The sequence below is a fragment of the Elephas maximus genome, chromosome 10, assembly GCF_024166365.1.
Source record: "Elephas maximus indicus isolate mEleMax1 chromosome 10, mEleMax1 primary haplotype, whole genome shotgun sequence".
In the NCBI taxonomy this organism is placed as follows: domain Eukaryota; kingdom Metazoa; phylum Chordata; class Mammalia; order Proboscidea; family Elephantidae; genus Elephas; species Elephas maximus.
Genome location: NC_064828.1, coordinates 80,147,137 through 80,161,345, shown reverse-complemented (window position 1 = coordinate 80,161,345; position 14,209 = coordinate 80,147,137). Strand labels below are relative to the sequence as shown.

The following is a 14,209-nucleotide window of genomic DNA, read 5'->3' as shown; positions in this document are numbered from 1 at the left end:
AGGAACCAGCAAGCCAGAATATTCATGTTGTATAGGAAGAAAAAAAAAAAATGGAGCCCTGGTGGTACAGCGGTTAAAAGCTCAGCTGCTAACCAAAAGGTTGGCAGTTCAAATCCACCAGCTGCTCCTTGAAAACCCTATGGGGCCATTCTACTCTGCCCTATAGGGTCTCTGTGAGTCAGAATCAACTCCACCGCAACGGGCTTAGTTTTTTGTTTGTTTGTTTTATAGGAAAAATAGCACTGATACAGAAATCAGGAAGACCCTTACCCCCTCTAAGCTTCAGTATCCTCCTCTGTGAATTGTAGCTAAGTGTAACACCTGATTTTCCTTCTTCATAGGAATGTGAGGAGGATTATATAAAAGCTCTGAGAAATACAGGAATCTTCAATTGCTTAAATGTAATAGCATAGAACCCTTATGTTTACAACTCTCTTGGTACATGTTATGACACGTGCTGGTCCCTTAACGTGTGGGCCAGAAATTTTTTTTCCTATGAATTTAATTATTGAGGAATAAATCTAGGTGATGAGATAATTTTTGCTTAACTTCCTCTGGTCATTTTAAATTCTGTACTTTAAGAATAACGATAATTGTGATCATCTGGGGAGGCTAGGACCCTTACCAGCCTTTCCTATGCCCAAATCCAGAGAAAGTAGGCAAAGAGTCCTCCAATGCTTTGTTCCTAAATATCCTTCACTCCTCTTCACCTCCTTGGGCCTTGGTTTTTTGTTGTTGTTGTTGTTGTTTTTAAAAAAAGCTTTCTTTTTTAACTTGGTTATAGAATAAATTGTACATTTTATAAGAAAATAGCAATATATATAGACAAGGAAATAAAATAACTTTTAACCTTATCATCTAGAACAACCAGTATTAACAATGCATATTTTTTGTCAAGGAGCCCTGGTGGTGCAACGGTTGAGCACTCGGCTGCTAACCAAAAGATCGATAGTTCAAACCCATCATTGGCTCTGCAAGAGAAAAGACCTGGCAATCTGCTCCCATAAAGATTACGGCCTTGGAAACCCTATATGGAGCAGTTCTACTCTGTCCTCTGGGCCACTATGAGTCAGAATTGACTCAACGACACAAAACAATGTATTTTTTGTCAATGTTTTTCCAAGCAGTTACATGACTCTTATATATCTGAGATTATTCTGAATTTAAAACTTTGTATCCTTCCCTTTTTACTTTATAATACAACCGTTAGCCTTGTAACTTTGATTTTAGTGATCTTACAATAGTTTGATCAAGTAGCTGCCCTAACCATTCTCTTGTTCCTGAACATTTAGATTGTTTCAGCCTTGTAATAAGTCGTGCCAAGATGATCACCTTTAAGTATTAAGCCTTTTGAATTATTTCCTTAAGAAAGTTTATCATAAAGTGACTGGGTCAAAGGGTATAAATTTATTTTAAAGCTTTATAGATTGTCAAATTGATTTTCAAAGTAGATTGTAGCAGTTAATTCTACCGCCGTTCCCTCAGATTTTATTTTTAGACTTTGCTATTGTGACAGATACAAAATGGTATTAATGTTACTTAAATCCCTTGGATTACTGGTGAGGGAAAGCATTTTTTCATGTATGTATTGTTGTTGGGTGCCTTTGATTTGATTCTGACTCATAGGGACCCTCTATGACAGAGTAGAACTGCCCCATAGGGTTTGTTAGGCTCTAACCTTTACGGGAGCAGATCACTACGTCTTGGCTCCCATGGAGCAGCTGGTGGGTTTAACCCCAATCTTTTGGTTGGCAGCTGAGCACTTAACCATTATGCCACCAAGACTCCTTATATGTGTATTAGTCATGTATATTTCTTCTTTTAAATTGTCCACAACTTTCACCTATGTTCTATTGAAGCTTTGATAGTTTTCTTACTGGCTTTTATGAGTTCTTTTTATATTTGATCAGTTCTTCTAACATTCAGTGCTCTCCAGACCCTTCAAACAGATGTCTTAGGACCATAGTCTAATGACTGGCAAAATCTCACACCTTTAGAACCCATTGCCGTAGAGTTGACTCCGACTCATAGAGATTTCCCCAACTCTGTGGGTATACCACAGGCCAACCCACGCTCTCTCTCCGATAACAGGTGGTGTTCATGTTCAACCTGAAGTCCTCGCCCAGCTCAGGAGAACTGATGTTCATGGAGCGCTACCAGGAGGTGATCCAGGAGCTGGCCCGAGTAGAGCACGAGATTGAAAACCAGAATTCAGATGCGGGCAGTGGCACCACTCGGAGAACTGGCAGTGGTCGCTCAACTCTACAGGCCATCGGCAGTGCTGCGGCAGCAGGTCAGGCTTTCCTGCTGCCACTGTGGTGAGGTAGCTGGGGGAGGAGGTGTAAGGAGAGGAACCACCTAAATCATAGACTTATTTTGACGGTGAGTGGAAATCCAAAGCAGGACACCTGTTCTGAAGAAGAGGAACCCTGGCACATTCTTAGTTTTCTAGCTATGCACACCCTCCTTCACCTTGGTGTTCACATACCTGCCACTTGAGCAATTCCACTGAGCTTGTCCTATGGGACTTAACTGATGAACGTGAATGCTATTTCAGCCTGTGTTGTAGTGGGCACTAAACTTGGCTTCATGAAATGGTTAGGATTTTATTTCCTTCCCATACAATTATTCAGAGAGAAAACAGATTATTTTACTCTTCCATAAAAAAGTTGTGTAGTAATGTGTGTGGCCTGAGACTCACAGGTCTCAATTCCCAGCCTGGCTGTCCTGCACCAAAGCTCATCCTCATCCTTTCATTATGTCTTGAAAGTGGAATCTCGTCCCACATGGTTGCACCTCTTCCTTGTCTAAGCAGTCTATATCAAGTTTACCATCACACGTTGCTCCTGATACATTCCCCTAGAAATTTCCTTTGCCTGTTCTAGACAATACATGCACATCTTTTTGTCCTTTATAGAAATGGGCTCTTATCACAAATACACACCTATCTGCCTTGCCTTCTTAGCAATGTATTTTAGAGATTTTTTCAATTAGCACACTCGGGTCCTCCTCATTCTTTCTCACCCTGCTTTTGGATCCCATTAGGAAGAAATCCTCAGTCATCTTGACCATCTTGAGTTTCTCGTGGTCTCCCTTTCCACACCATTGTTTTGATGCTGTAAGAGTGGCCTGTAATGATGGTACTAGTATACTAGTGAGGTTCTTCTGTACAGAACATATTCTGTGCAGAAGAACCTCAAACATTTTTAAAATAACCACTAAAAGTAATAGTTACAATCATTTTAACCCCTTGCTTTTTATTCCACTGCTGGGTTCCAGGCATGGTATTTTACTCCATATCTGATGTGACCGACAAGCTACTCAGTACCTCTGGAGACCCCATCCCCACACTCCAAGAGGACTTTTGGATAAGTAGCACCCTGGTGGATAGCACCCTGGTGGAGCCCACTGCTCCCCTGAAAGAAGTTCTGGAAGACCTCAGTCCCCCTGCCATGGCTGCCTTTGACCTAGCTTGCTGTCAGTGCCAGCTCTGGAAAACTTGCAAACAACTCTTGGAAACAGCCGAACGGCGTCTGAACAACAGCCTTGAGAGCCGGGGTAAGTGTGCTTCTTTAGCTTTGTCCCTTAATCCTCAAACGAGGAGATGCAGTTGCAAGAGACTTGATAAATGGTGAGAAAAGAAAGGAGTTAGGGGCAGAGGGAGAAAGGACTGTTAGTTAAACATCTTCAAGTCTAATCTGAAGACATAAATGTAGCCTGTGTTGAAAGTCTGACCTTCTTAATAGATATAGTAATCTGCAGTCATTTGGGGAAATTCTTTTCTGGTTTATAGATAAATAATCAAGGAATAAATATATATTCAGAAATGGTATAAATGGAATTTGTGCCCCTAGACTGCATGCTCCCTCCTGGGTGGACCCCACTTAACCTAAAACCTGGGATGATGTTGGAAAACTGAGTGGCTCACAGTTGGAGAAAGGATGATGATACCTTGAGGCTAATAATCTCCTACAATGTATGTATATAATTCTTACAAGAATCAGGGTGTCTACAGATAGAATTAGGCAAAGGTCCGATCCCAACCCATCCTTAATACAGGTGCCAAACATCGGAAGGATCTGACTAGTGAAGGAGAAAGGAACATGCTCTGCCTCAGTAGTATGGGGGAGGGGGTGGGGAATGGTGACTAGGTTGTGAGGTTGTGATATGAATAGCCTCTGTGTCAGGAGTATTGTAGGCAGACCGTGGCCTACATGATCAGATTTGTAATAACTACAGTGCTTCCTGGGTGCCAGGCTCTGAACTAATCACTTTCTTCACTTGATACTCAGAGTGCCCTTATGTAGAAGGTGACTGTTACTATCCCCATTTTTCAGATAAGGAAACTAAGGCACAGAGAGTAACTTGCCCAAAGTTACAAAGCAAGTATGTGGCAGGGCTGGGATTCAAACACAGGCAGTTTGGTTTCAGCAGCTGCGTTCTGAACCTACAATGAGTTGAGCAGGTTCGGGGATTTCCTAGGATGACTCACAGGACTCATTATATGGTGATACTCGTAGCTAAGATTTATAGTGAAAGGATACAAAACAAAATCAGCAAAGGAAAAAGGCTCATGGGGTGAAGTCCAGAAGAAACCAGGTGGAAGCTTCTAAGAATCCTTTCCCTGTGGGGTCACACAGGATGCACTTGCTTCCTCCAGCATTGAATTGTGACAACACATGGGAAGTGTTCAGCAGGGAAGGTCATTAGAGACTCAGTGCTCAAGGCTTTTATTGAAGGCTGGTCACATAAGCACCCTCTGCCTAACGAGTACCAAAATTCCAGAATGAAAGCAGGTGTTCAACATAAACCATATTGTTTGTACAAATATTTAGGTACAATGAGTCACTTTTTCATTTAGGGAAAGTTCTAGGTCAGTGTAGGGAGCTGTTTACTAGTCAAGTTCCCAGGTGTCAGCCAAGGCCAATCTTACAAGCAGGGCTTTCTAAAGATAGCAGGCTCAGACCTTCGATGTTAACTCTCTACTGCACACACCTTCAAATCACTTCTGAGCAGTTGGTTAAAATGTCCTTTAATGTTGACGTTGTTGTTGTTAGGTGCTGTTGAGTCAGTTCCAACTCATAGCATCCCTGTGTACAACAGAATGAAACACTGCCAGGTCCTGAGTCAGCTTCACAATCCTTATTATGTTTGAGCCCATTGTTGCAGCCACTGTGTCAATCCATCTCATTTAGGGTCTTCCTCTTTTTTGCTGACCCTCTACTTTACCAAGCATGATGTCCTTCTCCAGGGACTGGACCTTCCTGATAACATGTCCAAAGTACGTGAGACAAAGTACCAGCATCCTCACTTCTAAGGAGCATTCTGGCTGTACTTCTTTTTTTTTTTTTTTTTTTTTAATTCGTCTTGCCACCTGTATTGAATATTAAGTTTCTGAGATCTATATTCTGTCCATTGGTCTATGATAAAATAGCACCTATAATATTGATAACGTTCATAATATTCATGACAATTATATCTCCTTCTTTTCAGTGCTTGCACTTACTACTTATTTTTCCTAAAAGCATTGGCCAGGCTCTCCACTGATATGATAAATATTTGCAATATTAGGGAGAATCCTTATATTCTTACCAATTTAAAGGGAAGTTACCTAAAGGTTCATGAATAAATACAACATTTGCCCCAAGATTTTGGCGTAAGATCTTTCATATGTTTAGTAAGTTCCCTTCTCTTCCTAACACACTATTAGACTGGATTTTCTACAGTTTTCTTTGAGATTTTGAGGATATAAAGATGGCACACGACCAGACAGTGTTCCCTTCTGCTGTACCTAGGGTCACCACGAGTCAAACACAACCTGATAGTACCTAACAACAACATACAGAGGCAATATGGCCTATTATTTTCTGTTTTTCATTGTTCTTATCTGTTTCTGAAATCAAGATAACACTAACCTCCTAAAATCACGCAGGCAGCTAAAACACTTCCTCTATTTTCTGGAACAACTTGTGTAAGACAGGAATTAACTGTTTTCTCAAAACTTGCTAATTCTAAGGTGACCATTTATCTATAATTCATGTGACCAGAACACATTAGAGAATAAAACGGAGCATTATTAATACTTGTGCCAGGGCAAAAAAGAGCAAACAAGGACTATTCTAAGCAAAACAAACTAGAACTCAGTGTTAATATTTTAAGAGTCTGGAACTTAGTGGGAGAAGAAGCCTAGTGGGAGAAGAAGCCTATCAGTAGCATTTCAGTGGCTTCAGGCTTAGTTGACCTAATTAGGTTTATATTTCTATGAAGTATATTTCAAATTTATTATGCATATTTGCTCATCATGCTGTTGTTGTGGTTAGGTGCCACTGAGTCAGTTCTGACTCACAGCAACCTCACGCATAACAGAACAAAACACTGCCGGGTCCTGCACACATCCTCACAATTGTTGTACCCAACGTGTCAATCCATCTTGTTGAGGATCTTCCTCCTTTTCACTGGCCTTCTAATTTATCAAGCATGATGTCCTTCTCCAGGGACTGGTCCCTCCTGATAATATGTCCAAAGTACGTAAGATGAAGTCTCACCACCCTTGCTTCTAAGGAGCATTCTGGCTGTACTTTTTCTGAGACAGATTTGTTCATTCTTCTGGCAGTCCATGGTATATTCAATATTCGTCACCAGGACCATAATTCAAAGGCATCAGTTCTTCTTCAGCCTTCCTTATTCGTTGCCCAGCTTTCGAATACATATGAGGCAATCGGAAATATCATGAGTTGGGTCAGGCACACCTTAGTCCTCAAAGTGACATCTTTGCTTTTTAACACTTTCAAGAGGTCTTCTGCAGCAGATTTGCCTAGTGCAATACATTGTTTGATTTCTTGGCTGCTGCTTCCATGGGTGTTGATTGTGGATCCAAGTAAGATGAAATCCTTTACAACTTCAATCTTTTCTCTGTTTATCATGATGTTGCTTATTGGTCTAGTAGTGAGGATTTTTGTTTTTTTGTTATATTGACGTGTAATGTGTACTGAATGCTGTAGTCTTGATCTCCAGCATTAAGTGCTTCAAGTCTTCTTCACTTTTAGCGAGGAAGGTTGTGTAATCTGCATATCACAGGTTGTTAAATGAGTCTTCCCCAAGCCTGATGCCACATTCTTCTTCATATAGTCTAGCTTCTCAGATTACTTGTTCAGTTTACAGATTGAATAAGTATGGCGAAAGGTTGCAACCCTGACTTGATTTTAAACCACACAGTATCCCCTTGCTCTGTTTGAACAACTGCCTCTTGGTCTATGTACGGGTTATGTATAAGCACAATTAAAGGTTCTGGAATTCCCATTCTTTACAATGTTATCCATAATTTGTTATGATCCACACAGCTGGATGCCTTTACATAGTCAATAAAACACAGGTAAGTATTTTTCTGGTATTCCCTGCTTTCAGGCAAGACCCATCTGATATTAGCAATGACATCCCTTGTTCCATGTCCTCTTCTGAATCTTCTTGAATTTCTGGCAGTTTCTTGTTGATGTACTGCTGTAACTGTTTTTGAATGATCATCACCAAAGTTCTACTTGAGTGTGGTATTAATGTTGTTGTTCAATAATTTTTGCATTCCAACAGAATTTTCACATAGTCCTTCTAAAAATATATACTGTGTGGTATATACAATGCTGTTTTTTGTCCAACGATTACCCTTCCTCTCGCCTAGTACTATATTCTAAAACGGAGGGAGATATTATTCAAGATGTCAATAGCTGAAACAGTTTCATGTCTGTCTTAGGCTGGGTTCTCTAGAGAAGCAAAACCAGTAAAGCACATAAATATATAGAGAAAGAGATGTATATCAAGGAAACGGCTCACGCAATTGTAGAGGCTGAAACGTCCCAAGTCCATGGATCAGGATAGAGGCTTCTCTCAATTCATGTAGCTGCAGGGGCTGGAGAACCCAAGATGGACAGGTGGGAAAGCAGGGCTCCCGCTCCCAGGCTGTAAAGATGAACAAATCCCAAGATCTGCAGATAAGCTGATAGCTTAAGTCCCAAGAGCCAGAGGTCAGACGAACAGGAGGCAGCCACAGGATTGAGAGTGAGTAAAAAGCAAGAACATCTGCCTATATTTGGATGCAGGCCACACCCTCAAGGAAACTCCCTTTCAGCTGATTGGCCACTCCAAGCAGATTCCATCATGGGAGTGATCACATTATCAACACTGAGAATCATGGCCCAGCCAAGTTGACAAACAGTACTAACCATCACGATGTCAATCAATTAGGAATTTATTGCCTAATTACCTTATTTATTACCTGTCTTAGTTACCTAGTGCTGCCATAACAGAAATACCACAATTGGGTGACTTTAAATAACAAAAATTTGTTTTTTTCACAGTTCTGGAGGCTAAAACTCCAAATCAGGACATCACCTGTGTTGATTCTTTCTTTGAACTTCTCCTAGTCTGATGTCTGTTGGCAACTCTTGGTGTTTCTTTGCTTGTGGACGCGTTCTCAGATGGCATCTGTCTTACCCCCTATATGTGTGTCTCTCTGGCTATTTTGCTCACTTTATAAAACACCATTCAGAAGTGACTAAGTTTAGGACCCAGTCTACTTTTGTATGACCTCCTTAGCATAACAAAAGAAAAATCCTGTTTCCAAACTGGATTGCATCCACAGGTACAGGAGCCTTCAATACATATTTTTCAGGGACACAAGTTAATCCATTACAAATACCGCCTGTATTTCCAGATTATCCCAAGTATATGGGTGTGCAGGAGAGGTATAAGGAATAATCCCTACTTATAAAGTTGTTTATAGCCTAATCAGGACGTCCAGATACCACTTAGAGAATTAAGGAAGACAGATATGATCCTGGCTCAAGTTCGTGGCTGAGGGCAGTACCAAGACAAATCTGTAAGAAGTGTCCAACTGACTTGGGGCAGCAATTCCATTGGAGTGCAGGGGATACTGGGTCTGCTGCAGTTGATAGCTGAGGCATCTGGCCGGAGCCAGCCCTGGAACCTCAGGCTTGAAATAAACCAGGTATGCTGGTTGCCATCCAAGTGGCACAGCATGTATTTCCACCTTGATGTTGAAGAATATAAAATTACTCAGGTAAATACTGTGTTTCAGACTCTGAAAGTAGCTTCTTCCTGCATTCCTTCTTTCATCTGTTTCCAGGTCGACGGCCAGATCATGTACTGCTCAACGCTGATGGCATTCGAGGATTTCCAGGTGTTCTTCAGCAAATCAGTAAGATTCTCAATTATCTGCTCATGTCAGCAGGACAAACTAAATCAGGTGAGCTGCTTTTCTCCTCTTTATTTTCATCTGGACTTAGAGCATTTGGTAAGCATCAGGCTACACTTTTTCTCTCTCATTTGCTTTCCACAGAGAATGTAGAAGAAAAAGGAGGAGGGCCTCCACGGTACAGCATCACCGAGCTTCTCCAGATGTGCTGGCCCACCCTAACTGAGGACTGTATTGCCAGCCAGATCACCCTCTCCCAACAGCTCGAACAGGTCGTTCAGTCACTGAGAAAGGCACTAGAGCTGTCAGGTATGGGGCCCATTCACTCAGGAGCACATGAGGGCTGACATGAAAAGAGGAAGCAGCTGAGAGGGGAGGCACACTTTGGAGCAGAAGCTCAGGACTCCAGAACTGAGCTCTACCCATCCTCTAGTGAGCAGGGTCTATCTCATAACTTACTCACTGTCTGCTACCCTGCTTCTCAGGTGGAAGGGTATTCATACTCCATTAGCCAATATGTTTTTTCTCATTTCTAATGAGAAATATACTGAGCAGATACTCAGCAAATATTGATCAACCCTTCCCAAAAGATAGTTGTGCTCTTCATAAAGTCTGTTTCACCCCTGCGACATTGAGGTGAAAGCAGAACTATTGTCGGGTGCTGTGGGGTCAATTTCTGACTCATAGCGACCCCACGTGACAGCATAGAATTGCCCCGTAGGGTTTTCTAGGCTGTAATCTTTATGGGAGCAGATCTCCAGGTCTTTCTCCCACAGAGCCACTGGCTGGGTTCAAACTGCCAACCTTTTGGTTAGTAGTCAGGCACTTAACTGTTGTGCCACCAGGGCTCTTAGAAAGCAGATCTATAGACCCAGATATGTTTAGACTCACACTGTTCCTGGCTGAGAATTGTCTACATGGGTGACCATATTAGGATGTTACATCTGCCTTGTAAGTAGAGCGTTCATGCTTCAGGATGCCCTCATGCAGTGTACAGGAGGCCCACTTCACATAATGTTTCAGAAGTTGACCCAAAGCTGGATGCACAGACTAAAGCCTGCATCCCTTTTCCTGCCACAACTCCTCTCAGAGCCCAAGAGTACTCCGCTCTCTTCCTTGGTGGAGCAGGCGGCCCAGAAAGCTCCTGAGGCAGAGGCCCACCCTGTGCACATCCAGACTCAGCTCCTCCAGAAGAATCTAGACAGACAGACCCCAGCAACCGGCAGGCAGGCTGACTACGTGGGCACCTTCTTCAGTTACTGCAGCACCCTGGCTGCGGTTCTCCTGCGAAGTTTGAGTGCTGAGCCTGGTAAGTAGCAAGAAGGAGGAATTAGAGTCATGACTGGCCTGCCTGTTTTAGGGACAGGGTTTAGTGCAAAGAAGAGGCAAGGTGCTAGATTAAGAGGTTCTGGGGATAGCAAAAACCAGGAATACTAGATTTGTAAAGTCCTCCTCACTTTTCAACTTTGTCTATTTTATTTATCTTTGTTTCCCCAATACCTAGTACAGTTGTACAGCATATAGGGGGAACCCAACACATTTTGACAGAGACCACCTCAAGAATAGATTTGACGTGTTGAACACTAATGACCAAAGATCAGACGAATTGCGGAAGGATATCTTAAATGAAGAAAGCAAAATGTCATTAAAAAGACATGAAAGAAAGAAAAGGCCAAACTGGGTGTCAGACGAGACTCTGAAACCTGTTCTTGAATGTAGAGTATCTAAAGCAAATGGAAGAAATGGTGAAGTAGAAGAGCTGAACAGAAAATTTCAAAGGGCAGCTGAAGAAGGCAAAGTTAAGTATAATGAAATGTACATAGACCTAGAGTTAGAAAACCCGAAGGGAAGAACACACGTGGCATTTCTCAAGCTGAAAGAACCGAAGAAAAAATTCAAGCTTCAAGTTGCAATATTGAAGAGTTCTAAGGGGAAAATATTGAACAACGCAGGACACATCAAAAGGAGATGGAAATGATACATACAGCCACTGTACCAAAATGAATTGGCCAACGTTCACCTGTTTCAGGAGGCAACATATGATCAGGAACTGATGGTACTGAAAGAAGAAGTCCAAGCTTCACTGAAGGAAATGGCAAAAAACAAGGTTCCAGTAATTGACGAAATACCAACTGAAATGTTTCAACAAACAGATGCAGCACTAGAGGTACTTACTCGCCTATGTCAAGAAATTTGGAAGACAGCTTCCTGGCCAATCGACTGGAAGAGAACCATGTTTGTGCACATTCCAAAGAAAGGTGAGCCAACAGAATGCAGAAATCATTGAACAATATCTTTAATATCACATACAAATAAAAGTTTGCTGAAGATCATGCGAAAGCGGCTGCAGCAGTATATCGACAGGGAACTGCCAGAAATTCAAACCGGATTGAGAAGAGGACATGGAACAAAGGATACCATTGCTGATGCCAGGAGAATACCAGAAAGATATTTACCTGTCTTTTATTGACTATGCAAAGGCCTTCGACTGTGTGGATCATAACAAATTATGGATAACATTGCAAAGAATGGGAATTCCAGAACATTTAATTGTGCTCTTGCAGAACCTGCACATAGACCAAGATGCAGTCATTCAAACGGAATAAGGGGATACTGCATGTTTTAAAATCAGAAAAGGTGTGTCAGGGCTGTATCCTTTCACCATACTTAATAAATCCATATGCAGAGTAAATAATCTGAGAAGCTGGACTGTATAAAGAAGAATGCAGCATGGGGATTGAAGGAAGACTCATTAACTCCCTACAATATGCTGATGACAAACCTTCCTTGCTGAAAGTGAAGAGGACTTGAAGTACTTACTGCTGAAGATGAAAGATCACAGCCTTCAGTACAGATTGCACATCAACATAAAGAAAACAAAAATCCTCACAACTAGACCAATAAGCAACATCATGATAAACAGAGATAATATTGAAGTTGTCAAGGATTTCGTCTTACTTGGATCCACAATCAACACCCATGGAAGCAGCAGTCAAGAAATCAAATGATGTATTGCATTGGGCAGATCTGCTGCAAAAGACCTCTTGAAAGTGTTAAAAAGCAAAGATGTCACTTTGAGGACTGAGATGCACCTGACCCAAGTCATGGTATTTTCACTTGCCTCATTCGAAAGCTGGACAGTGAATAAGGAAGGCTGAAAAAGAATTATTGCCTTTGAATTATGGTGCTGGTGAAGAATATTGAAATATTCCGTGGACTGCTAGAAGAACAAACAAATCTGTCTTGGAAGAAGTACAGCCAGAATGCTCATTAGAAGCAAGGATGGTGTGATGGTTAAGATTGTGTGTCAGCTTGACTGGGCTGTGATTCTCAGTGTTTTGGCAGTTGTATAATATTGTGGTCACTTCCCTGTTGATATTTCACATGTGATCACCCCCATTATGGGATCGGCTGTGAGTGGCCAGTCAGTTGAAGAAGAGTTTTCTTGGGCATGTGACCTGCATTGAGTGTGGGTGGACATTCTGGCAGGGCTTGGGGGCTTCTACTTGTTCTGGATCCTGCAGCTGGCTCCTGTTTGTCTAACCTCTGGTTCTTGGGACTTGAGCTAGCAGCTTACCTGCGGTCTTGCCTGCCAATCTTGGAATATGTCGATCTTCATAGCCTGTGAGTAGCAGCCCTGCTCTCCAGCCTGCAAATCTTCAGTTTGCCAGCCCCTGCAGCTACGTGAATCAGGAGAAGCCTCTTTCCTAACCCATGGCCTTGGGACACTACAACCTCTACAGCTTTGTGACCCATTTCTTTGATATAAATCTCTCTCTCTCTCTCCATACACATATATATATATACATGTATATTTAAATGCCTTACTGGTTTTGCTTCTCTAGAGAACCCAGCCTAAGACAGATGGTGAGACTTTGTCTCATGTACTTTGGACATGTTATCAGGAGGGACCAGTCCCTGGAGAAGGACATCATGCTTGCTAAAGTAGAGGGTCAGCGAAATAGAGGAAGAACCTCAACCTCAACAAGATGAATTGACACAATGGCTGCAATAATGGGCTCAAGCATAACAATAATTGTGAGGATGGAGCAGGACCAGGCAGTGTTTCATTCTGTTGGTCATAGGATCACTATGAGTTGGAACTACTCAACAGCACCTAACAAGAACAATGACTCAAAAATATCTCAGACCTTCAGTCCACTATGGATCTGAGAACCCAGCAGAGGAATCAAGCATCTGTCACGGGTACTGGATTCTCACTTGAGTCTCCAGAGTGAGTACTGCACGCACTTCAGTCAGGTTAAAGGGAACAGGAGTGAACTGTTTGTGGCTACATCTGTCCACTGAAGCTCGTCTGTGGTTGGAAGTCTTTAGAGCAGTGGCAAGGTGTGATTGAACTTTTGATCCAGGTCATGTTGAGAATATCCTTTACCTAGAATGGATCAATGATGGGTTCTTAATATAGTCTTCATTTTGACACTGTGCTTTTTTACTGATTCTGGAAAACATGGCTTTGAACTCTTGCAGTCAGTGGTCACTTCTTTTATTTTTGCAGATCAGGTGGTGGTCAAGGTCGGCAATCCCTTTGTTCTCCTGCAGCAGAGCTCTTCCCAACTGGTGTCACATCTCCTACTTGAGAGACAAGTTCCCCCAGACAGGTAGGAAGCACCCCTGTGATTATCAGCTAGGTGCCTCCCTGACTGTTCCATCAAAGACACCAAGGCCTCAGTGGAACAGTGCCTGGGTGTGGGCATTTCTTCCAGAATTTGCATTTAATCTTACGTAGCTATGTTAAACTCCAGTGTGGCCAGTTTCTTTCTCTCTCTTGCCACCTCTCACATTTATAGTATGACCTCCCTCTTGGCAAAAATCCAAAAGTTTGGTAGCATATTTTCTAGTTAGGCTGTAAAAAGACAAAACATCCCCATAGATTGCTGGTGGCACATGAATTGCTACAGCCCATGTGGGAATGTAATTTGTCAATATCTATTAAAATTATAAATTCATAGACTCTTTGACCAGAATTTATCCTGCAGCTTTATT

General features: G+C 42.0%; 1 protein-coding gene across 3 annotated transcripts in view; it reads left to right on the top strand.

Annotated features, from left to right (window-relative positions):
- The window catches only part of ZFYVE26 (zinc finger FYVE-type containing 26), an 87,300-nt gene that overhangs the window by 22,698 nt on the left and 50,393 nt on the right, over positions 1-14,209 (top strand). For all 3 annotated transcript variants that reach the window (XM_049897889.1, XM_049897888.1, XM_049897890.1), the window contains 6 exons: positions 2,092-2,293; positions 3,280-3,558; positions 9,137-9,256; positions 9,350-9,514; positions 10,296-10,514; positions 13,722-13,824. In XM_049897889.1, coding sequence (XP_049753846.1) covers positions 2,092-2,293; positions 3,280-3,558; positions 9,137-9,256; positions 9,350-9,514; positions 10,296-10,514; positions 13,722-13,824 — 1,088 coding nt within the window. The remainder of the gene's footprint in view (positions 1-2,091; positions 2,294-3,279; positions 3,559-9,136; positions 9,257-9,349; positions 9,515-10,295; positions 10,515-13,721; positions 13,825-14,209) is intronic.